The sequence below is a fragment of the Cetorhinus maximus genome, chromosome 5 (assembly GCF_964194155.1).
Source record: "Cetorhinus maximus chromosome 5, sCetMax3.hap1.1, whole genome shotgun sequence".
NCBI lineage: Eukaryota > Metazoa > Chordata > Chondrichthyes > Lamniformes > Cetorhinidae > Cetorhinus > Cetorhinus maximus.
In genome coordinates, this window is record NC_135883.1 from 162959823 (window position 1) to 162982522 (window position 22700).

Here is a 22700-nt window from a genome sequence, read left to right on the forward strand (position 1 = left end):
CACTCTATTTAGTTTAAAGCCCTCTCTACAGCCTTGTTATTCGGTTCACCAGGACACTGATTCACGCATGATGCAAGTGAAGCCCATCCCACCAGAACAGCTTCCTTCTACCCCAGTACTGGTGCCAGTGCCCCATGAACTGAAACCCATTCCTCCCACACCAATCTCTGAGCCACGCATTTAACACCTTGACTTATTTACCCTATTGCAATTTACCTGTGGCAATCCCGAGATTATTGCCTTGGAGGTTCTGCTTTTTAATTTAGCTCCTAACTGTTCGAATTCTTTCAGCAGAACACCCCCACTTCCGACCTGATGACACAGGGAAAGTGGGATGAAGATGGTTGGGCAGACAGAAGTTACTGTTTTCAGTCCCCGCCCCAAATTGCATTCCAACCCTCTCCCTGGCAAAGGTCCAATATTAAGCCAGTCTGTTCGCAACTTGGTGTCATACTTGATCCCAAGATGAGTTTCCGACCCAAGACCGTTTATTTCCACCTCTGTAATATTAGTTGACATTGCCCCTGTCTCAGCTCATCTGCAGCCAAAACCAACATCCATGTCTTCATCACCTCTAGACTTGACTATTCCAACGCACTCCTGGCTGGTCTCCCACGTTTTATCCTACGTATACTTGAGGTTATCCAAAACTCTGCTGTCTGAACTGATAGCAAGTCCCGTTCCCCGACACCCGTGCTCACAGGTCAAAATTGGCCCTGACCAGGGCCAATGTCTTGATTTTAAAATTCTCCTCCTTGTTTTCAAATCCCTCCATAGACTTGCCCCTCCTTATCTCTGCAATCTCCTCCAGCTCCATTACCCACCAACATATCTGGCATCTTGTCTATTCCCAATCAAATTTACTCTACCATTGGTGGCAGCGCTGCCAGTTGTTTCAGTTCCAAGCTCTGGAATTCCCTCCCCACCCCTCTCACTTTCCACCTTCAAGACACTTCTTAAAACCTACCACTTTGTGGAAGCTTTTGGTCATCTGACATAATTTGTGGCTCAGTGTCACACATTGTTTCATTACGTTCATGTGAAGCACCCTGGGATGGTTCATCACATTAAAGTCACTAAATATAATTTTTTGTTATTGTTGTGCTGTTAGGATGAGGGTTCCAGGGATAGCGAAGGAACGGCAATGTAGTTCCAAGTCAGGATGGTGTGGGGCTTGGAGTGAAACTTGGAGATGATGTTCCCATGCATCTGCTACTCTTGTCCTTCTAGGTGGTAGAGGTCAGGGGTTTGGAAGGTGCTATTGAAGGAGGCTCGACGAGTTCACAGAATTGTTACAGTGCAGAAGGAGGCCATTCGGGTCATTGAGTCTGCACTGGCTCTCTGAAAGAGCATTCTACCTAGTCCCACTCTCCTGCCTTATCCCCATAACCTTGCACATTCTTTCTTTTCAGATAGCAATCCAATTCCCTTTTGAATACCTCGATCGAACCTGCCTCTAATACCATTTCAGACTCCAACCACCCTCCGGGTGAAAATTTTTTTCCTCACATCACTTCTACTCCTTTTGCCCATTATTTTGAATCTGTGCCCTCTAGTTCTTGATGTATGCGAGTAGAACAGTTTCTCACTATTTACCCTGTCCATACCCCTCAGGATCTTGAATATCTCTATCAAGTCTCCTCTCAGCCAAAATGAATCACCTCACACTTCTCTGCATTCAACTTCATCTGCAATTTGTCTGCCCAATCCACCAAAAAGGCTATGCCCTTTTGAAGTTCAAGACTATCCTCACAGTTGACAATGCTTCCAATCTTTGTACCATCCGCAAATTTTGAAATCAGGCACAGTCTAGATCATTGATACATATATCAGTTGCTGCAAAGCATCTTGTAGATGGTACACACCGCTGCCACTGTGTGTCGGTGGTGGAGGGAGTGAATGTTTGTGGACTGGGTGCCAATCAAGTGGGCTGCTTCGTCCTGGATGGTGATAAGTTTCTTGAGTGTTGTTGGAGCTGCACTCATCCAGGCAAGTGGGGAGTATTCTAATCACACTCCTGACTTGTGCCTTGCAGATGGTGGACAGGTTTTGGGGAGTCAGGTGGTGAGTTACTCTCTGCAGAATTCCCAGCCTCTGTTCTGCTCCTATAATCACAGTTTTTATATGGCTAGTTCAGTTCAGTTTCTGGTCAATGGTAACCCCCAGGATGTTGATGGTGGGGGATTCAGCCATGGTAATGCCACTGAATGTCATGGGGAGATGGTTTGATTCTCTCTTGTTGGAGATGGTCATTGCCTGGCACTGTGTGGCGCGAATGTTACTTGCCACTTATCAGCCCAAGCCGGAATGCTCCAAGTCTTGGTGCATTCAGACAAGGGCTGCTTCAGTATTTACCATCTCCTTATTTACTCTATGAAACCCTTTTGTCTATTGTATAATTGTGGGTTCTCTGCACTATGGCATTTCACCATTTCCCAAGGTTTTTCAATAAACCAAAGGATCCAATGGAAGGGAATTGTAACCCCTAAAAATTACTCTGGGGGAGGGATTTAAAAAAATCTTCACTGGACAGAATTTGTGTTTTAGAATCACCTTTCCAAATGGAGACAACTATGACTAGTCATTAATCTGACAGGGGATAAGGGGAAAATACACACACACACACACACACCTGGTACTCCCCGTCACGGGAGACAGGTTCTATTTATATCCCAAGCTACAGAGCAATAAGAACATCGTACCAGACGAGAAGGAAGAAAATAAGCACCTTTCCCACAACCTCCCATTTGGAGAACTGGTGAGACCCTGTAGAAAGTCAAATCAAATCCCAGACTCAGTGAGGGCTAGTTTCAAGCCAAATAAGCACATTAATTCAATGGCCAGCATCAAAATCTCCAAAACCAGAAGTCACTTTGTTTTGCACGTGTGTGTGTGTCTATGTATTTATAAATTACAAAAGTAGAGAGTAGAGTCACAAACAGATTAAGGCTGTACACATAGGTCTGTCAACAGCAGACAGAAAAAGCATTCCAGACAAGCACCTCTCATGACAATGTACTGTTAACCTGCTCCCCCTTGTTCCAATACTTACAGGCTGTATTAACCACGTTATCTCAAACTGACAGCAACTGTACTACTGTGCTTCTAAAACATCAATAATACTGACTCAGGAACTCCTATACTGAGCAATACAATATCAGGAAATAATTAAAATGGAATCATCATAACCAAAACTTGTGGGAGGAGGGATACACCAGATGAGTAAGTCTGGAGTGATTTTTAAATGTCAGCAGAATCCAGCATTTGACTCACCTTGCACTCTCAACAATGTGGATATTGATCATCAGAGTACACTGAACTTGAATTGACCAAGTAGGCGGGCAGAGAGCGGGGGTGCATTTCTCTGCTAATATGTAATCACCTGAGTTTACAGCACACTCATGTTTGACGACTTCTACGTTGCAGAACGAGCCATCAAGACAGAAACATTACAAAGCTAGCTGGCCAAAAACCCACAAGCGCGGAACAACAGCAAGGCCCCATTTACTGCCCACCCTGAGTTGTCCTGTAGCGGTGGGCTTCCTCCTTGAATCGTTGCATGTTCTGTGGTGTTGGTGCGTGCACCCTGGAGTGAGACTTTGAGTACAGGAGTGAAGGTTTAAATATAGGGAACTATTTAAAAAGGTGCTTTTATACTCTGTGCTTCTGACGTTTGTTTCACAAGACAGCAGCACCCATACACTGGGGCCCTGAAACAAACAGCAGAATCTCAAACTCACAGAACTGAGTCGGCTTTTACGAACAGGGGACATCCATTCAACCCTTCGAGCCTGTTGTACCATTCCATTGGTTTAAGTAAGAAATGTGCAATGCCTCAGAAGAGCAATGCTTCTGAGGTAAGACATGGAAGTGTAGGAGATGTCAAACACAAAGCACATTTAAAAACAGTTGCGCTGGGGGAGGGGAGATGAACTGGAGTTTTCTTGGATGGATGAACTGAAAGATTGGCTTGATCCAGATTTAACTTGTGTGATCTTGTGAAGCGGTGAATGGACCCAAGATAAAACAGCTTTCAATTTACTCTCAGTCCTTTGTTTTCAATTAAGTTCATTTCGGTGTAATAACTGCAGCCCAGTTTCAGTTCTATATAGGGAAGGCCACACTGTAGAAGTAATAATTTGCCATGCTGGTTTAATTAAGTGATTGGCAAACCAAAAACTAGGGCTGTCATGGGATTTCACTAAAATGTAATGGTGGGTGCGTGAGATTTGTACAATACATATTTACGTGAATTCAAAAAATTCTATGTTGTCTGGTGAGAGCGCATCATGCATCATAAGCTGTAGATAGTAAGTAATGGTGGTTGCAGATCTGTCACTAGGTTAGAACAGTAATTTAAAATGAATTCAAAGCATCATACAGACAAAGATTTACTTGCACAATTTACATATCACTGTTGACGTGTTAAACAAGCTCAACAATGAAAAATCAGTTCCACACAAGACTTTATACTGTTATCTCTACACAATGCTGTACCTCTCAGAAGCTCAGCCATCATCCACCAGTAACCACACTCAGCAACCCTGCTACACTGGAGAACATTCAGCCCGTCCTGCTTGTGCCAACTCTTTGAAGGAGTTTCCAAGTACTCCCACTGCACCCCCCCTTGCTCTTTCCCCAGAGCCCTGCAAATTTCTCCTTTTCAACTATATATCAATTCCTTTTACAGCAGGCAAAGGAACTCTCCTCAGCGGCATCACAGTTCTATCAAAGGTCAGACTTAAAAATGAAGAACTAGGCATCCAGTTCCTTGAATCTGTGATTATGCTTTAGGGCTGTGAAGGCAATTTACAAATACACCACAACTTTGATTCATCTGAAGCAGCAGCCTGTTAAGAGCTCCAAGTGCTTGTGCAGCACACAAACCTGACAATCATAAACATTCATTCAGCACAGTTGTGAAAATTACCCAAAGTGTACACAAAAACGTTCCCTCTCACCTAAAGCAGCGTTTCTTCAGACTGTCTCGATGGACCACTTGTCCACCCCTCCCACAAAGACAAACACTCACACGAACTCGAGAGATATAAATCAGCATCCTTAACTAAAACCTTATTTCACAGTCACAGAAATAAAGCATTAGTAAATAGGAAAATGCACCAACTTGTATTTATATTACACCTTGAACACAGAAAATGCCCCAAATACATTTTACATGAAAGAGAGAATAAACAACAAACATAAAAATTTGGTGGCCTCTCAGGTGCTTTATTCTCTCCACCTCCATAACCAAGATAGCCTCAGACCACAGATTAAAAACCTGCAGCAAAAACATTTATTTATAGAGTGCTGCAAGTGCAGTAAAACATTCCAAGGTGCTTCATAGGAGTGAAGCAACAAAATTTGACACCATGCAAGACAACATTAGGGCAGGTGACCAAAAGCTTGATCCAAGAAGTAGCTTTTAAGGAATGTCTTTTTTTTTTAATTCGTAGGTGCCACCAGCTAGGCCAAAATGTATTACCGAGCCCAAATGACCCTTGAGAAGGTGGTGGTGAGTTGCCTTCTTGAATCGCTGCAGTCCAGGTGGTGTAAATACATCCACAGTGCTGATAGGGGGGGAATTTTGACCCAGCAACAGTGAAGGATGGTGATATAGTTCCAAGTCAGGATGGTGTGTGGCTTGGAGAGGAACTTCCAGGTGGTGGTGTTCCCATCTATCCGCTGCCCTTGTCCTTCTAGATGGTAGTGGTCATGGGTTTGGAAGGTGCTGCTGAAGGAGCATTGGTGTGTTGCTGCAGTGTGTCTTGTAGATGGTACACACTGCTGCCACTGTGCATCAGTGTTGGAGGCAGTGAAATTTTGAAGGCGGTGAATGGGGTGCCAATAGAGTGGGCTGCTTTGTCCTGGGTGGTATTGAGCTTCGTGAGTGCTGTTGGACTCATTCAGGCAAGTGGAGAGTATTCCATCACACTCCTGACTTGTGCCTTGTAGTTGGTGGACAGACTTTGGGGAACCAGGAGGCGAGTTACAATCCACAGAATTCCCAGCCTCTGACCTGCTCTTGTAGCCACAATATTTATATGGCTATTCCAGTTCGGTTTCTGGTCAATGTTAACCCCCAGGGCGTTGACAGAGGGGGATTCAGTGATGGTAATGGCAGAATGTCATGGGGTGATGAATAGATTCTCTCTTGTTGGAATTGGCACTGTGGCACGAGTTATTTGCTACTTATCAGCTCAAGCCTGAATATTGTCCAGGTCTTACTGATGCAGTCTGTGTCCATATGCAACATCTGAAGAGTTGTGAATGGTGAACATTATGCAAACATCAGCGAACATCCCCACTTCTGGCCTTATGATGGAAGGAAGGTCACTGATCAAGCAGCTGAAGATGGTTGGGCCAAGGACAATACCCTGGGGAACTCCTGGGACTGGGATGCTTGACCTCAACCATCTTACTTTGTGCTAGGTATGACTCCAACCAATGGAGAGATTTCCCCCTGGTTCCCACTGACTTCAGTTTTGCTAGGGCTCCTTGATGCCACACAGTCAAATACTTCCTTGATGTCAAGGGCAGTCACTCTTACCTCATCTTAAAGGAGGAAAGGGCGATAAAGAAGTTTATTGAGGGTATTCTAGAGTTTGAGGCAATTAGAAAAACAAATGCTGGCCTGGCCAGCAACACCCAAGCCTGTGAAAGAATTTTTAAAAATCGGCCTGGGGCAATTGAATGCACAACTGGCAATATGGGAGGGGTTAACATCAAGAATGTTCAAGAGGTCAGAATTAGTGGAGTGCGGATATCTTAAGGTTGTGGGGCCATGGAGGGATTTGAAAACAAGTAAAATTAAAGCATTGCTTAATTGGGAGCCAACTTAGGTGAACTAGCACAGGGATAATAAGAGAACAGGCCTTGGTCGGACTTAAGAATGGGCAGCAGAGTTTTGGATGACCTCGAGTTTACGCAAGGTGGAATGCAGGAAAACCAGCCAGGAGTACAGTGGAATACAATGCCCCAGATTGCAAGCTGCATCTTTAACAGGAACAGGAATAGGCCATTCAGCCCCTCGAGCCTGCTTGCAACACCCGTAGCCACCAAATGCCCAAATAATTGGGAACGTGTCCAGGAAACCCCAATGGAGAACAACAGGGAGCCCAAGAATCAGTTTGACCAAATTACCCGCAACCTGAGGACTTCTGGCAAAACAGAACAAACCGCAGTATTAAGTTACACTGTCAAATAACTTATTGTATAAAAATACACACATTAAAAAAACAGGAACTAAATTCAACCCCAAATTTAAATAAATAATATCACAACTTTTCTTCCAGCAGTGGGAGTGTGTTGAAGGTGATTTCCACCCCTCTCCTCCTCCTCCAGCAGCTTCTGCTGTGATTTATATTTTCTAACCAGGGACCTAGTTTCCCCCCCCCCCCCCCCCGCAATGTCTCTGTCTGTCCTGGGCACTGATCCCCAGGGGGGGGGGGGGGGGAGAGGTGGGGGGTGCGGGTAGACCCGGGCTGCTGGGGGGTGGGGGGGCTAAAGGGGGAGCCTGAGCCTGACAGCCAGACAGCCGCCCCATCCTCAGGCAGCCCCAGGGCCGCCTCCACTCCAGCTCGCTGTCCCGGTCTGCAGCAGAGGTGAACGCCCGGCCCGGCCCAGTCCGGCCCGGCTCGGCCCGGCTGGCCGGCCTGTCAGTGCCGGATCCTCGGCCTCATCAGGCGGATCCCTGTCCCTCTCTCCCCCGCCACCCCGCCCCCGGCCTGGGGGAGGACAGCAGGTAGCGGAGGACCGGCCGCCGGCGGCGGCAACAACTTAGACATCCCCCCCACCACCACACCACCGGCCCGGGGAAGGGGGGTGGGGTAGAAAGAGGAGGTGGCTCCTCGCTGCCCGCTCCCCTCAGGCCGGGTCCCCGTGTCTGGCTCAGCCCCTCCGCCACCCGGCTGCCGGCTCTTCATTCCCGTCCCCCGGACTCACTCTCATCCGGCAGCTCCTCCACCTCCGCCATCTTGAATCGGCCGCGCCGCTTTTCAAAGGGAGCCGCGCGGCATTGTGGGTCCGCCAGGGCGGCAGAAACAAACCCCAGACACCGTGGCCTAGTGGTCATGTCACTGGGCTGGGGAGCCAGAGGCTCTGGGAACACGGGTTCAAATCCCACATCTAGATTCAATTAAACCCAGACCTAGCGGTCATGTCACTGGGTACCTGGGGTATCTAAATTCAATTAAAGCAAAATACTGCGGATGGAAATTGAACAAATCAAAATGATGGAAAAACTCAGGTCTAACAGGTGGAGAGGGAAAACAGCGTTCATTTCGAGACTCAAAATGATGTTTAGAGCTGCTTGAGGTTTTTCCAGCATTTTCTGTTTTTGTTTCAATTAAACCCAGACCTCGTGGTTTGGACTGGAGAGGCAGAGGCTCCGGGGACATGGGTTCAAATCCCAAATCTAAATTCAATTAAACCCAGACACCAAGGCCTGGTGGTCATGTCTGGGGACACGGGTGAATTGCCAAAGAAGCTACTGCTCCTCAACCCATCTGGTCCCTTTAGAGAAAGGAAATCTGCCATTCTTACCTGCATCCAGACTGTCAAACAAGCTGAGTACAAAAAAGTACCACCAGAAACAACAATGGCACACCTGGCCTTGTGGACTCCACAGTCTTCCTTACCAGCCAAAATTGGGGAATCATACATTACCACTAGTCTCAGACACCATCACCACCATCCCACTGACAGAACATTCCCAACATAGGTGGCGTGGGAGGGAATTGGGGCCATCCTGAGGTGGGAAAAATGGGATTGGGGAGGGCCAGCGGGACAGAACAAACCAGGTTTCGATCCCTGGCCAATGCTGAGTTAGTGGATCTCAATCAGGTTGGAGAAGCCTAGTGCATCAACATTGCCATCCTGAGCCACTAGTGTGTCACTGTAGTGCCACCTCCTGGCCTGTGACACTCCATTTCTGACACTCCACAATTGAGGGAAAACAGACTTATAATTAAATATCTTTACACAGCCTCAGGATGTCCAAAATGTCCTTGTTATAAACAGCGCTAAAGTAACTGACTTTAGCAGAAAGGACAAATGGTTAAAGACAGACATTTATATAGCACCTTTCATCTGCTCAGGATGTCCCAAGGCAATTTGCAGCCAATGACATGTTGTCACTGTTGTAACGTAGGAAACACAGTATTCAATTTGCACACAGCAAGCTCCCACAAATAACAATATAATGGTCAGAAAACCAATTTTTAATTATGTTGGTTGAGGGTTAAATGCTGGCCAACACAGAGAACTTCCCTGCTCTTCTAGTGCCACGGGATCTTTTAACATCGCTTTAGGGGACAAAAGCCTCAGTTTAATGTCTCCACCTGAAAGTTTTGTACCGTTTGCCTGATAAACCAGCTGAATTATATAGTACTTATTGGGATACAGAAGCAGAGGTCTCCTTGTAAAAGAGGTCAGTACCTGGGAACATTGATCAAGGCTAGCATATATCTTTCCCAGTCTGTTGTTGCTCGAATGTTTGCAGTCAGTGTTAAATGGCGGAATCTGTATCCAAAAAAAGGGAACCATCCATGAGGGAGAGAATGGGCTGAATGGTCTTCCCTACTGTGCTTAGGATTCCAGCAATCAAATATAAAAGATACCATGTACAGAAAAACAGCTCAGACTGTCTTAAAGCTACTTAAAGCAAGGGACAAAAAGTTTAAATTATGAGCCAGATCTTCTCTGAGGTAAATGGAAAATGAATTTTTTTAAAAAAACAAGTCAAACTAAACAGGTAAGTAACCACAAGTGACCCTCACTCTTGGCCAGAGAATACCTAATTAACTTACCATGGGACAACACAAGTTGACAGCTGCACTCCCCCCTGGGCTAATAACAGTGATCCCCACGGTCAAGAGATGAGCTTAGGTCTTCACACACCTCGGAGGCACTAATTAAGCATTTCTCTGGGTCAGTTTGCCCTCTGCTGTCACATGTTTGGGCTGAGTGGTTAACCTAATTTGCGAAGATCCCAATTCCATGCAGTGTGTCGGAAACTCATGATGGTTATGCCCACCCATTCATCACGGCAGATGAATAACCAAGTATTCCTTTGCTCCATGTCCCAGCTCGTGGCTTGTACAGTTGACTTAGCTCGCTGTGTGCAGTTGACTTAACTCGCTATGTGCAGTGAGTTTCCCAAGCTCAAATCGTGGAATGGCCGCCATCTCTGCTGGAGGATTTTACAAGTCGTTTCACGATCTCAGGCCACCGCAGAGCTCTTCACACTCAATGAATTGCGTTTGAACAGTCGTAGTGTAGGAAAGGCAGCAACCCATTTGTGCACACCACTTGAGGCCTAGGTTTAACATCCCAATGGAAAGACGGCACCTGTGGCAACACAGCACTCCCCAAGTAGTGTACTAGGAGTGTCAGTCTGGATTATAGGCTCAAGTCCTGGAGTGGGACTTGAACCTATGATCTTCTGCCTTGGGCGAGAATGCTACCGGACTACTGATACCGAAGAACAGGCAATAAATTGCCAGCCTTACCACGCTGTTAGAATGAAGATCAACTCGAAGGTACAACTAATTATTCTAGCATTATAATAAACACAGACGCAAGGTTATTTTTTTAAGCTATCCTTTATTCCTCACATAATATAAAATGGAAAAAGAAAATGCTGAAGGGATGGCTGAAGTGAAAGAGAAATAGAATCACCTTTCCAATGAAGAGGTGGTAGCAAATACAAAAAAAACTATACAGCCCTGGGTCTGTCAGCCTTTACAAGGGTAGGTAGGGATCGCTACCCCCTACCTCTCTTCTCCCTCCCATCTCGCAACAAAGGTTTCTCACAAGTAAACCAAATGCTTTCCAACTGTCAGTTAAGCCACTTCACTTACTAAATAAAATTAACAGCCATTTTAACACTCAATCAAATCCCTCCCCCAGAGTAGTCAACCTGCACGTAAAAAAAAAAATCTAAATAACAATCATCTTCATTTATGGCTTTTGTCAGTTTGTAATATGGGGAGGAGGGGTGGTTATTTCTCCTCCATCTTCGCCCAAAGCCTCCCCCTCCCCCAGGCCACTGCCCAGCTGAGTATGAGAATGCCAGCTCTGATCCTGTCCCTGCCGCTGCCCCTTAACCTTGGTTCTTCCTATAGCCTGACTTTGCGAATGGTGGAATTTATTTAGGGGGAGAGGCGGAGTGTTCACCACAGCGAGCTTTTGTACTTGAAGTTCAGTTTCAGCAGGTACTTCATGTTCACCTGGGCCACATCATAGACGATGTACCTGAAAGATCATGAGTTAAGGTAGAAAACCACACCCCAGTGAAACAATCGTGCTTCCCCTCCCCCATTGGTCCCATCGCTGGCTGACTCACCCTGTGGTACAGTTTCACCTGTGGTCTGTTCTTCACTAGACACATCAGCAAGCGTTGAAAGACTGAGTCTTGGCCAGTGGATGTTGGGTGTCTTAGCCAGTGAGGGCGTAGTGTGTGGAGGTCGGCTCAGCCAGTTAGTGCACTGTGAGGTTCACTGTGAGAGACTCCTGTGTTGGGGATCTTGGCTAGTGAATGCAGAGAGGGGCTGAGCCCTGCCTTGGCTAAATGTTGAGTGCACAGAGGGGTTCTTGCACAGGGTAGGCACAGATAGTATGGGCCAAATGGCCTCCTTCTGCACTACATTGTTCTAAGGAAGCCCCTTCCACTAACTGTTGGGATAAGCAAGGTGTGCCCAGCTCTTGCCTGTATGTGGTGGGGTGAGCATGGGCGATGGGGAGAGGGGTTCCTCACCCACTAAGTCCCATAGACCAGCTTGCAGCAGCAGCTCTCTTCGAGAGTCCAATTGAATCCAAGTCCATTTCTCATTGGGCTCTCATCCATTAGAGCAAGGCCAGCTTCCCATCAAGTCTCCCCTTGAATTTGGGTTCAGGTGTCAGAAGTGAAAGGTCGGCAGCCTGTTTGAAACAAAAACGCATCAACTTGTGGCCCCTTCCCCAAGCTGGACAGCAGGGTTGCAGTACCACAGGCCTGGTTAGTTTGAAAGTGCCCGCATTGCTCCCACACAGAGAAGGATACTCGTTGTACAACAAGCTGGAGTCTGTGACTTGTGTTTGGACGCCTTTCCCCAGTGGAACGTCCACTCCATCCATCTTGATGGTGGCACCGGGATCCGGAGCTGTCTTCCCAATGCCTGTGAAGAAACAGGAACCACAGTTTTCTCAGAGATGCAGTGATATTCCTAAACAGCCTGACGCTCTTTGCCCAGTCCCCAGCAGCTAACAGGGAATTGAAGCTAGCCCCTTGTAAACTGCCACCCCCACCCCACCTCCCTCCCCTAGCTGCTGCCATCACCTTAAATCGGAGAGCGGGGCCTCAGGACCCAGAGCCATCTGGTTCCACACCGTCCCCTCCATCAACATCACCAATCGGCCCTCAGCCCCGCCCCTGCGACCAAGGCCCATCATCAGAGCCAAGTACAAATTCTTCCTGGCCTCCCTCTAGAGGAAACACTCCAACCTGTGCGGGATCATCGCACACAAACTAGAAAGGGATGGAGACGTCGATCCTGCTTCCAAGTCTCTGTGTTCTTCCCTCAGAGAACGGAGTGCAGGAGCGGAAGAATCGACGGTCTTAACAGCCACAGTGTGAGCTCTCCTTTCAAGTCAACCTACAGCTCAGTCCTGTATGCTGGGAGGGCTTTATGGGATGCGAAAGGGTAGGGCCATACATACACACACCCACCAGACAGGAGGACCAGCCCCCCGCCCCCACCCCCACAACCCAACCCCACTGGGCATCAATGCAGACTTCAAAGCCTGAGTTCTGGTCTCCCCTGGCTGGGAATGTCTGGAGAGGAATTCAAACCCTCCAACTTGTGACTTGGATGGGATTGCTACCAACCAGTTCCAGATAGCTTCTCGGGAGTGGGGGAGACACTGGCAAATTGGCACTCTGAGGCTGGGGGAGGGGAGGGGGAGAGGAAGGAAACTCCAAGAGCCAAGGCAGAGTGAATGCCAGGGATGAGGTATAACAATGAGTGGTGATATCCCAGTGCGTCATTTATCTCACCCCAACACACTGGGAAGAATTCCTTCACATTCAGCTTCATTATATAATGGAACAGAATGCACCCTTCGCGCCACACTCAACCTTCATACTGTACTTACCTTTCACACTGTGCTTGCCTTTCGGTAGTTTTGTAATATGATTTGCTCGTTTCAACTCATGCCTGTGAAAACACAATATTAGACACTAACTGCCCTTGCGAACAGCACTGGACTTTGAACTGTGCCCATCAGTTCAATAGAAAAGTTAGAATTTCATCACAGTAGGAAGCTACGAACTGCAATCCCAAAGTGAGCTCCACAAAGTAGGTGCCAATCCAATCTTGGTCCTAGCTCCGCCCTGGAGCTACCAACTCCCACCTCAGTCCTAGCTCCACACTGGAGCTACCAACTCCCACCTCAGTCCTAGCTCCGCACTGGAGCTACCAACCCCCACCTCAGTCCTAGCTCCGCACTGGAGCTACCAACCCCCACCTCAGTCCTAGCTCCACACTGGAGCTACCAACCCCCACCTCAGTCCTAGCTCCGCACTGGAGCTACCAACCCCCACCTCAGTCCTAGCTCCGCACTGGAGCTACCAACCCCCACCTCAGTCCTAGCTCCACACTGGAGCTACCAACCCCCACCTCAGTCCTAGCTCCACACTGGAGCTACCAACCCCCACCTCAGTCCTAGCTCCGCACTGGAGCTACCAACCCCCACCTCAGTCCTAGCTCCACACTGGAGCTACCAACCCCCACCTCAGTCCTAGCTCCGCACTGGAGCTACCAACCCCCACCTCAGTCCTAGCTCCGCACTGGAGCTACCAACCCCCACCTCAGTCCTAGCTCCACACTGGAGCTACCAACCCCCACCTCAGTCCTAGCTCCACACTGGAGCTACCAACCCCCACCTCAGTCCTAGCTCCGCACTGGAGCTACCAACTCCCACCTCAGTCCTAGCTCCACACTGGAGCTACCAACACCCACCTCAGTCCTAGCTCCACACTGGAGCTACCAACTCCCACCTCAGTCCTAGCTCCACACTGGAGCTACCAACTTCCACCTCAGTCCTAGCTCCACACTGGAGCTACCAACCCCCACCTCAGTCCTAGCTCCACACTGGAGCTACCAACTCCCACCTCAGTCCTAGCTCCACACTGGAGCTACCAACTCCCACCTCAGTCCTAGCTCCGCACTGGAGCTAACTACCTCACGCCACGTTGGTACATTCTTTAGTTCCCCCAAACTACTGCACTGCCAATTCCAGGGTCCTCACCGCCTCCTATTCTAACCTATTGCAAAGGAGGTCTTGCGGAGCAGTGGGTAGCGTCCCTGCCTCTGAGCCAGGAGCTCCAGATTCAAGTCCCACTCTGGGACTTAATAGTCAAGGAAGGTGTGTTCATATTGTGGCCAAACAGGTTCGGTATCAGCTTGTAAATCCTTCCAAAATACACCAATGGCAGGCGGTAAGAGGAGAGATTCCTCGTCAGCCATGTGCTGGAAAGTAATTGGAGCCTCTACCATCACTATCCATAGCTCCGAGACTACATGATGCATGCAAAAGTGCATGTTGCCACAGCAACTCGGCCTCCTTGGGAGGCTGGTTGGTTGGACGGCCAGTGCGGATCAGATTGGTGCCAACAGCACGGGGTTCAATCCCCCTTTCTGGCTGGGGTGGATTCGGGACCTGCCTCCTTACCCTGCCCGTGGTGGAGGTTCTGACCCTGTGGGTCGGACCTGCCTTCAGACTGAGAAAAGAAGAACCCCAATCATAAATGTCAATCACCCTCCTGCTGAGTGAGAACCTCTTGAAATGTGTCTTTTACTGGCTGGGACCTGTCTCCACTTGTTTAAAAGTATTTTCACAGTTTCAAGTATTTTATGAACCTACTTTTTTTTATCCTGAATCACTTTCTGTTAAATTAAATAAATGAGCTCAAGTAGTCTGGCTCTTCTGCATTTATTTTTCTCCAGGCTCTGTATAAAAGAATAGACCGTCTTCTTCCTCATGTGCAGTGCAAGACTTACACCTGCGCTCCAGCCAGGGCTGTGGATGGCGACTAACAGCAGGAATACAGCTGGTTTCCCTCTTGCCAATTCGGGGAGGGGCTTTACTGGTCCCCATAACTGCACCTGGCTCAGGTTAGTGAGCTCAGCCAAGACCAGGGATCGAATCCAGGGCCTTCCAAATCTGTACAGCCAAGTGCAGGATGTGCTTTACATTACTGAGCCATCAGTTCTAGGCATCGCAGCTCAGCAATGATATATTAGACAGAATTATCTGGAACCAGACGGGTTAAAGTACAAACACAGGTTGCATAATCTAGGTTTGTATTGCTTTGAGGTTTGAAGTTTAGTGGGTGATCCAATTGAGGTGTTTAAGATGATTAAAGGAGTTGATAGAGAGAACAAATTCCTCTGGTGGGGAGTCGAGGGCACAAAGGGAGACTCTTTAATTAGAGCAAGGCTGCTCGGAAAGAAAAACAGAAAATGCTGGAAAAATTCAGCAGGTCTGGCAGCATCTGTGCAGACAGAAAGTAATTAACATTTCAAGTCCAGCACGACTCTAACTTCTATTCAGGGGTGATGTCAGGAAGCACTCCTTCGCACAAAGGGTAGTGGAAATCTGGAACACCCACCCCTCCCAAAAAAATGTTGAGGCTGGGGGCTCAATTGAAAATTTGAAAAGTGAGATTAATATTAGCAAGGGGACTAAGGATTATGGAACCAAGAGAGGTAAGTGGAGTTAAGATACAGATTTGTGAAGAACTAATGGCACAGCAGGTTTGAGTAGCTGAACGGCCTACTGCAGTTCCAAAATCAAATCACTGTGACATGAATCGCAAATTGATTCTTCACAAACTGACACACATACAGACAACGAAAGCCAGCTTTGCTACTCACATGTTCCCCAATGCCACTTCAGCCAATAGAATGAGCCCCACAGGTTCGGCCTGCGACGTGTGGCAGTAATTTGCACTTTTGGAAACCATGTCAGCAAAATAGACGCCTTTACCGAACATGTAACCGGTCTATTAGGAAGCAAAAGAATGATAAATACAATGATGGAACATTCTCCTTCACACACCTGTTAGAAAATAAGAGATATTTAAGTAAGTTATATTTGTATTTGGATGTGTTAGCTGCAAGGTATATCTTTAAGTTTAATGTATATTTTTCTATTTGTGGGTTAAGGGTGAAACCTGGGATCTAGTTTCATTTTGGATTGAACACAGAGGGTTTAAGGGTTTGTTTGTGCGTCTGCATTCTAATGAGATTTTATGACTCTTGAAGGCAAGTTAAAACAAACGCAAGGTAGGAAAAACTGTGCTGTTGCTTAGCAACAGGGGTCCAGAGAGAGGGACCCAGTGTCAGAGGATACCAGAAAAGCAATTTTAGTTCAGTTGAAGTCAGGATTCCAGAGAGGCTGGACACAGCAGAGGGAACTGCAGAGAGAGCAGATTTCCAATAAAAACTGAAGGAGAATGTCCCAGAAATGAGGGAACAGGTTCTAAAGGAAAAAACTAAAGTCGCAAGAAGACCTTCTAGTCAAAAGGAAGGACATGAATCTGGAAAAGGTCCTGTTAAGTGACGTTAAAAGTAAAGGGCAGAGAGAAAGGCTCCAAGCTTCAAGGGAGAAAACTACAGGATGCAGATTTAAGGCAATATAGGCTTGCGAGAAGCCAAAAGATCCAAGGAGGCAGCTGAAAGTCTGTAACTCTTGACAATGGGCATGTAAAGCAGTGGTGTTCTGTTGGCATGGCTGAATATCGGAGAGGGAGTACACAGAAGGAAGCTTGAATGCATGTGGCGATCCAGGGGAGAGGGACATCGGAAGGAGAATTTCAAAGCTTGGAGGTGGACCCTTGCGGAAGGTGTCCGAGAGAAAGTGTCGTTTTGGAGAATATTCTGAAGAGAGTTCTTTGAGAGTGGAGATTGGAAACACTTGTGTGAAAGACGGAGTTCAGTGAGACCGGATGACTCACAGTGTGACAAGTGTCTGCAGGGGTTGGGGTGGGGGGGTGATGTTAATTGAGATCCATTGCATCTGTTTGGGGTAGCATCTGTCACTTGATTTCAGAGTGTGGTGCTTGACCACAGGTCACCTATTGGTTTACATGGACTGTGTACTTACTGGGAACGTTAGAGCATAAGATAGCTTTTGTAACTTGTGTTATCCTTACAAATCTGTATACATCTGTAAAGGTATAGTTGTGGGTGAAGGAGTGTTGTAATATAATTCATCTTCTCTTGTTTAGTAAGTGTTTTATTCTTTTGTTAAAAGTTCATCAGCTGACTCCTGTGCCTCTGTTCAGTAGCTGCCCTCCACGTTTCTAAACAAAAAATGAAAGTTAGGATCTATCAATCCGGATTCCACCCTGGGATCTGACTTGTCCAGTAGTATCATCTGGGATTATAACACATCCTCCCACCCATCACTGCCTCTGACCCAGGAGGCCCCATGCTGCCTCCCTCTGAGCCGGGAGGAGGCCCCATGCTGCCTCCCTCTGAGCCGGGAGGAGGCCCCATGCTGCCTCCCTCTGAGCCGGGAGGAGGCCCCATGCTGCCTCCCTCTGAGCCGGGAGGAGGCCCCATGCTGCCTCCCTCTGACCCAGGAGGCCCCATGCTGCCTCCCTCTGACCCAGGAGGCCCCATGCTGCCTCCCTCTGAGCCGGGAGGAGGCCCCATGCTGCCTCCCTCTGAGCCGGGAGGAGGCCCCATGCTGCCTCCCTCTGAGCCGGGAGGAGGCCCCATGCTGCCTCCCTCTGAGCCGGGAGGAGGCCCCATGCTGCCTCCCTCTGAGCCGGGAGGGAAGTGGGCCAGGAGGTTGCAAAAACAGTCCAATCAGTTCAAGGAGAGCAATTGACTGAATAGGGAAGCAAAAAACTGCGGATGCTGGAAATCCAAAACAAAAACAAAAATACCTGGAAAAACTCAGCAAGTCTGGCAGCATCTGCGGAGAGGAGCACAGTTAACGTTTCGAGTCTGAATGACCCTTTAACAGAATAGGGAAGCAGGTTGGAAATGGAGCAGTGATGTGGAGCACAGATCCGGAGCCAGATCGAGAGTTTATATGGGGGCATATCTTACAAACCCATCAGTGTAAGGCCCAATTGAAAGGCAGGTAAGATACTGGTTTGCATTAGCAGAGGGACACAGTACATATCAACAGATTGCATTTATATAGCACCTTTAACAAATGTAAAACATTACTAAGATGCTTCAACAAGTGAATTAGCAAACATAATTTGTTACTAAGCCATGCAATTAAATATCAGAACAGCCAACTGTGAGCTTGGTAGATTTTGAGGGGTATCTAAAAGGAGTAAAAAGATGTTTATGAGGGAATTCCAAAGCTTAGGGCCTTGGCAACTGAAAGCATGGCCACCAATGGTGGAGGCAAAGCATGTGTAAGAGGCCTGAATTGGAAGAATGCAGTGATCTCAGCTGTAGAGGTGGAGATCACCGAGCTAGGGAGGGGATGTTGCCATAGAGGGATTTGGACAGGAGGATGAAAATTTTAAAACTGAGGTGTTAGTAGACAGGGAGACGTTAATTAGTGAGCAGAGAAAAGTTTGCTTTCTTGGTGGACGACACACTCTTGTCTGGAGCACTGTACAAAGCCCCAGTCACCAGGTCACTGGAAAAGATTAAAAGTTGGACCACTGACTTTAGTCGAATCCTGGGGGTAGATTTTCAGCCCAAGTGCAAAATCAACTCCACCAAATGGGCGTAAAGTAAGATCGGGCGTTTTAAAAAAAAATAACAGGTGGCTGATCCAGCCTCAGCTTTACGAGTTCAGTTGTTCAGCTGAAAATCCACCCCTACTGGGGAACAGCTCTGGCTCAGTGAAAACACACTCTCGAATTCACAAGCCCTTGGCTCAGACAAGTCCCACTCCAGGGACTGGAACACACAATCTCGGCTGACACCCCCAGTTGAATAACGAGGGATGGAACATTATAACTCAGGTTCCTGATGGGGGGGATATGAAAGATCTTGGACCCCGTGGGGTGGGTGGTGAGCCTTGCACCTCCCTCCCCACCCGATAGAATCAATAAATAGCAGCAACGAAAGTAAAATACAAGGGCCATGATCAGAATGACCGCTTCACCGTTTACAGTTTGCTCCCCGCCTCCCTCACTCACCACAGGAGCTTCTGGTGGCGCGATGCGGAGACCCTGTGACAAGATGCCAGCAAAGTTGGTGATGCGAGACCCGTGCCAGAGTAGCTGGCGGTTGTGAAGCTCGCTGAAGGGCCCGAAACGCTGTTCTTCCCCATCACGCTTAATCTTAAATATCTACGGAAAGGAAAAAGACAACTCCACAATGTGAAAACTGACCCATTCCAGACTTTTATGTTACACACGCCAAGGGGTGAAAACTGACCATGCTAAATACAGGCAACAGGTGCTCTGGCAATATGTGTGGGGGCATACATACCAGCGCGTAACAACAAGGACATAGTTTGCAGCCAAAGCTTATTCCAGCATTCTTTTGTGAAGGTGTTGAATCACAACTGATACTGTCCCAAAGGAGCAGACTGCTTGCCCATTCTTCCCACGGCTCCCCAGACTAGCCAGCTATTCGACTGCAGAGGGGACCTCCGGAGCGACTTGGGATCAAAACCCGGAAGCCTCCTGGTCTGTGTAGCTGAGTTCCCCACTGCCTGGGGCACTGACTCACCAAATCAGGGAGCTCCAGATTCTGTTTCAATGGGGAATCACTTATGTAGATGTACGTACACCACAGAACTGATGTGAGGGGAAACCAGGCAGCAAGTGTGATACTAGGGCCTGGATTTCATGATCAACAAGGTTGCTGTCATCTGAGTTGCAGCGAGGAAGTACTGAAAGAGAAGACCAGGGCTCATGCTGAGGGCAGGCCTGAGGTCCCCCGCTTGGATTAGCTCAATGTCACCGGTTTAAACAGTGTGAGGGAGGACATTCAGAAACGATGTTCCCTTTTTCTCCTGGAGAAAAAGAAAAGCTGGAGTGGAATGGACCCAGACCTAAATGGTCTGGTAACGTACTGGGAAGACCTCAAAATAGAGCCAGTGCAGGCCCCTAATAGAAACCTCCCACCAAAGGCCACGGAAGGGGACAGCTATGTATCCATGGCAACTCCAAACGGCAAGTGCTGTCCCAAGATCAGGCTGAGATCAGTCTGTGAAGTGTTAGCACGCTCACCTCCATCACTTCGAGATCGTACTGGTTGTGCGTAGCAGCGTGTGTGTTTTTAACATAGTCTCTTATTAACTTGGCTTCATCCGTTTTCTTGTCCAGAACCTAAGACACGGAGTTTACAGAAAGCAGAAATGAATTGAGTGACAAACACAAATGCAGCAATGTCAGGGTTAACTCTCAGGCGATCACTTTGGGAAATGATGGAGGGAATTGGGAGGGGAGGGGAATGGTGGTCAAGGGAAATGTTGCCGTGGAAGTGTTAAATAAAATAACGAAATTACAATAATTCAGGGATTATTCCACAGCGGGAGCCACAGCCCAGCAACTGAGTGCTGTCATCATCATACGATGATCTCCCCAAACTGCCATTTCCTCTCTTTAACATACAGACTGTCGGTGAGGGTGAGGCCTAGCCTGATATCCCAGCAGCGAACGTTAGCAGAATATTTAACAGGGTGGTTGTGGGGGGGATGCGGGGGGAGCGCATCAACATTGCAGCCAGATCCAAACCTTCACAGTCCTTCCACCCAAAGTCCAGGGACACAGATTATCTGCAGTAACCTGCTGAAGCTCAGAACACCCACTGTGCATGATTCAGCCAACAGTGGATTGATTCAGGAAGCTGCTGGGGAAAGTTACAAGGATTTGGTTTAAAAGGAGAGGGCTGCACCGGTCACCTGAATGTCTGTGTGCAGCTTCTCGTAATTAACATCGATGGGGTTCTTGGCGTCATCTTCCTTGCCACCTTTCAGGAGACTGTAGGCGACCTCAATGTCCAGTAGGCTGTCCAACATCTGCACTTTGGCCTGGAGGTCAAAGAAAGAAACAGCGAGGTCAGAAAAGCACCAAATGACAGATCTCAAAAGGGTCAGGTTATATGGGTGGTGACATGGTTGGGGTTGCAGGGGTGTTTATGGGCACAGGGAAGCGAGAGAGAGCAGGGGGTTGGGAGAGTGAGAGAGTGAGTGGAGGACAGGAGAGAGAGTGAGTTGGGGGACGAGAGAGAGAGAGAAAAAGAGTGTTGGGGGCGGGAGAGCGAGCGAGCTGGGGTTAGGAGAGAGGGATGGAGAGTGGGGAAGAGAGAGAGGGGGCAGAGAGAGAAAAGTAGCGGGTTATTCAAACTTTTACAGCATCACAATCGAATCCCATTCTGGACTCTCTGACCAGGACAGAGCAATTCCCATTTACTGAACATAACCTAACTATTCCCATCTCCATCCCAGCCAAAACCAATTAAGCTAAACCCAGATTGAAACTGTATTGTCCAGAACTCACAGTACAGTTAGCTACTGACCCAATAGGCAAAAAAACACTGGTATCTTGAAGATTATATTCTACCTGTGACTGTACTTGGCATGAACCTGGTCCAGATCCTGAAATCCCCTCTCGATATTTCATAAAATAGAATGATATAACATAGGAAGGGGCCATTTGGCCCATCGTGCCTGTGCCAGCTCTTTGAAAGACCTATCCAATTAGTCTTAGCCGCCACCCTCCAGCCAACTCTTTCCCCCTTCCAAGTACTTCAGTATTTCAGTCAGTGCGTTCCAGGTCTTCACAACTCTTGAAATGTGTGTCGTGAAGGAGAGAGGATCCACGAGTCACTTTGGGCATCAGAGCACAGACCCAAGGATGGAAAAGCTTCACCTAACTCTATTGCCCACCTTAGTTTAAAAATAAATCACAGGCTCTAGAAATTCAAAAAGAGAAAACATGCTGGAGCCCGCTATGCCGCAAGTCTGCAGAGCCTGTCTCCTTGGAAACGACTGCCCTTTCACCCCTCCAGTCAAGGCTATGAATCCAGACAAACATGGTAACGAGCTGCTCTCTCTCTCTCTCTCTCTCAGATGGTCCAGTTTAATTTGTGTTTGGGGCTGTCTAACGAGTGTAGCTGCAAAGCAAAGGACAAGGAAACGACTGCCTGTATTTCAGTAAAAAGTGACCAATCTCAGCCCAGAAGGGGATCGTGAGGATGAGAACTGAAGTGCCAATTTCTGCCAAGGCTGTAGTTTAAGGGACAAGCACAGGGAGGGGGAGCAATAAAAGGGAATTTATTCCAGGTTGTGACATGTAGCAAACTTGGACACACGTTGTTTTGGTATGAAGTCGAAGGTGTAGGTACACACAGCACACCCATTGTTATTCTCAATGGGAGCAGTGAGTCACGAAAGTCTCATCTCCTACCTTACCCAGCAGTAAAATACCCCAACTGCATCACAGAATTACACAGCACAGGATAAGGCCATTCGGCCCATCATTTTTAAATTCTTTCATGGGATGTGGGCACCATTGACTAGGCCAGCATTTATTGCCCTTGAGAAGGTGGTGATGAGCTGCCTTCTTGAACCACTGCAGTCCATGTGTTGTAGGTACACCCACAGTGCTGTTAGGGAGGGAGCTGCAGGATTTTGAACCAGCGACAGTGAAGGAACGGCGATATATTTCCAGGTCAGGACGATGGGTGACTTGGAGGGGAACTTGCAGGTGGTGGTGGTGCTCC

At 47.9% G+C, this 22700-nt stretch overlaps 2 protein-coding genes across 3 annotated transcripts in view; both read right to left on the reverse strand.

The window, feature by feature from the left end:
• The window catches only part of lin9 (lin-9 DREAM MuvB core complex component), a 102677-nt gene extending 94676 nt beyond the window's left edge, over positions 1 to 8001 (reverse strand). For both annotated transcript variants that reach the window (XM_078542753.1, XM_078542754.1), the window contains exon 1: positions 7945 to 8001. In XM_078542753.1, coding sequence (XP_078398879.1) covers positions 7945 to 7975 — 31 coding nt within the window. In that variant the 5' untranslated portion in view covers positions 7976 to 8001. The remainder of the gene's footprint in view (positions 1 to 7944) is intronic.
• Positions 8002 to 10585: 2584 nt separating this feature from the next.
• The window catches only part of parp1 (poly (ADP-ribose) polymerase 1), a 59104-nt gene continuing 46989 nt past the window's right edge, over positions 10586 to 22700 (reverse strand). The window contains exons 16-22 of the mRNA XM_078542876.1: positions 20878 to 21006; positions 20204 to 20302; positions 19163 to 19315; positions 15918 to 16045; positions 13135 to 13196; positions 12044 to 12158; positions 10586 to 11256 (exon numbers count right to left, since the gene is read on the reverse strand). Coding sequence (XP_078399002.1) covers positions 11175 to 11256; positions 12044 to 12158; positions 13135 to 13196; positions 15918 to 16045; positions 19163 to 19315; positions 20204 to 20302; positions 20878 to 21006 — 768 coding nt within the window. The 3' untranslated portion in view covers positions 10586 to 11174. The remainder of the gene's footprint in view (positions 11257 to 12043; positions 12159 to 13134; positions 13197 to 15917; positions 16046 to 19162; positions 19316 to 20203; positions 20303 to 20877; positions 21007 to 22700) is intronic.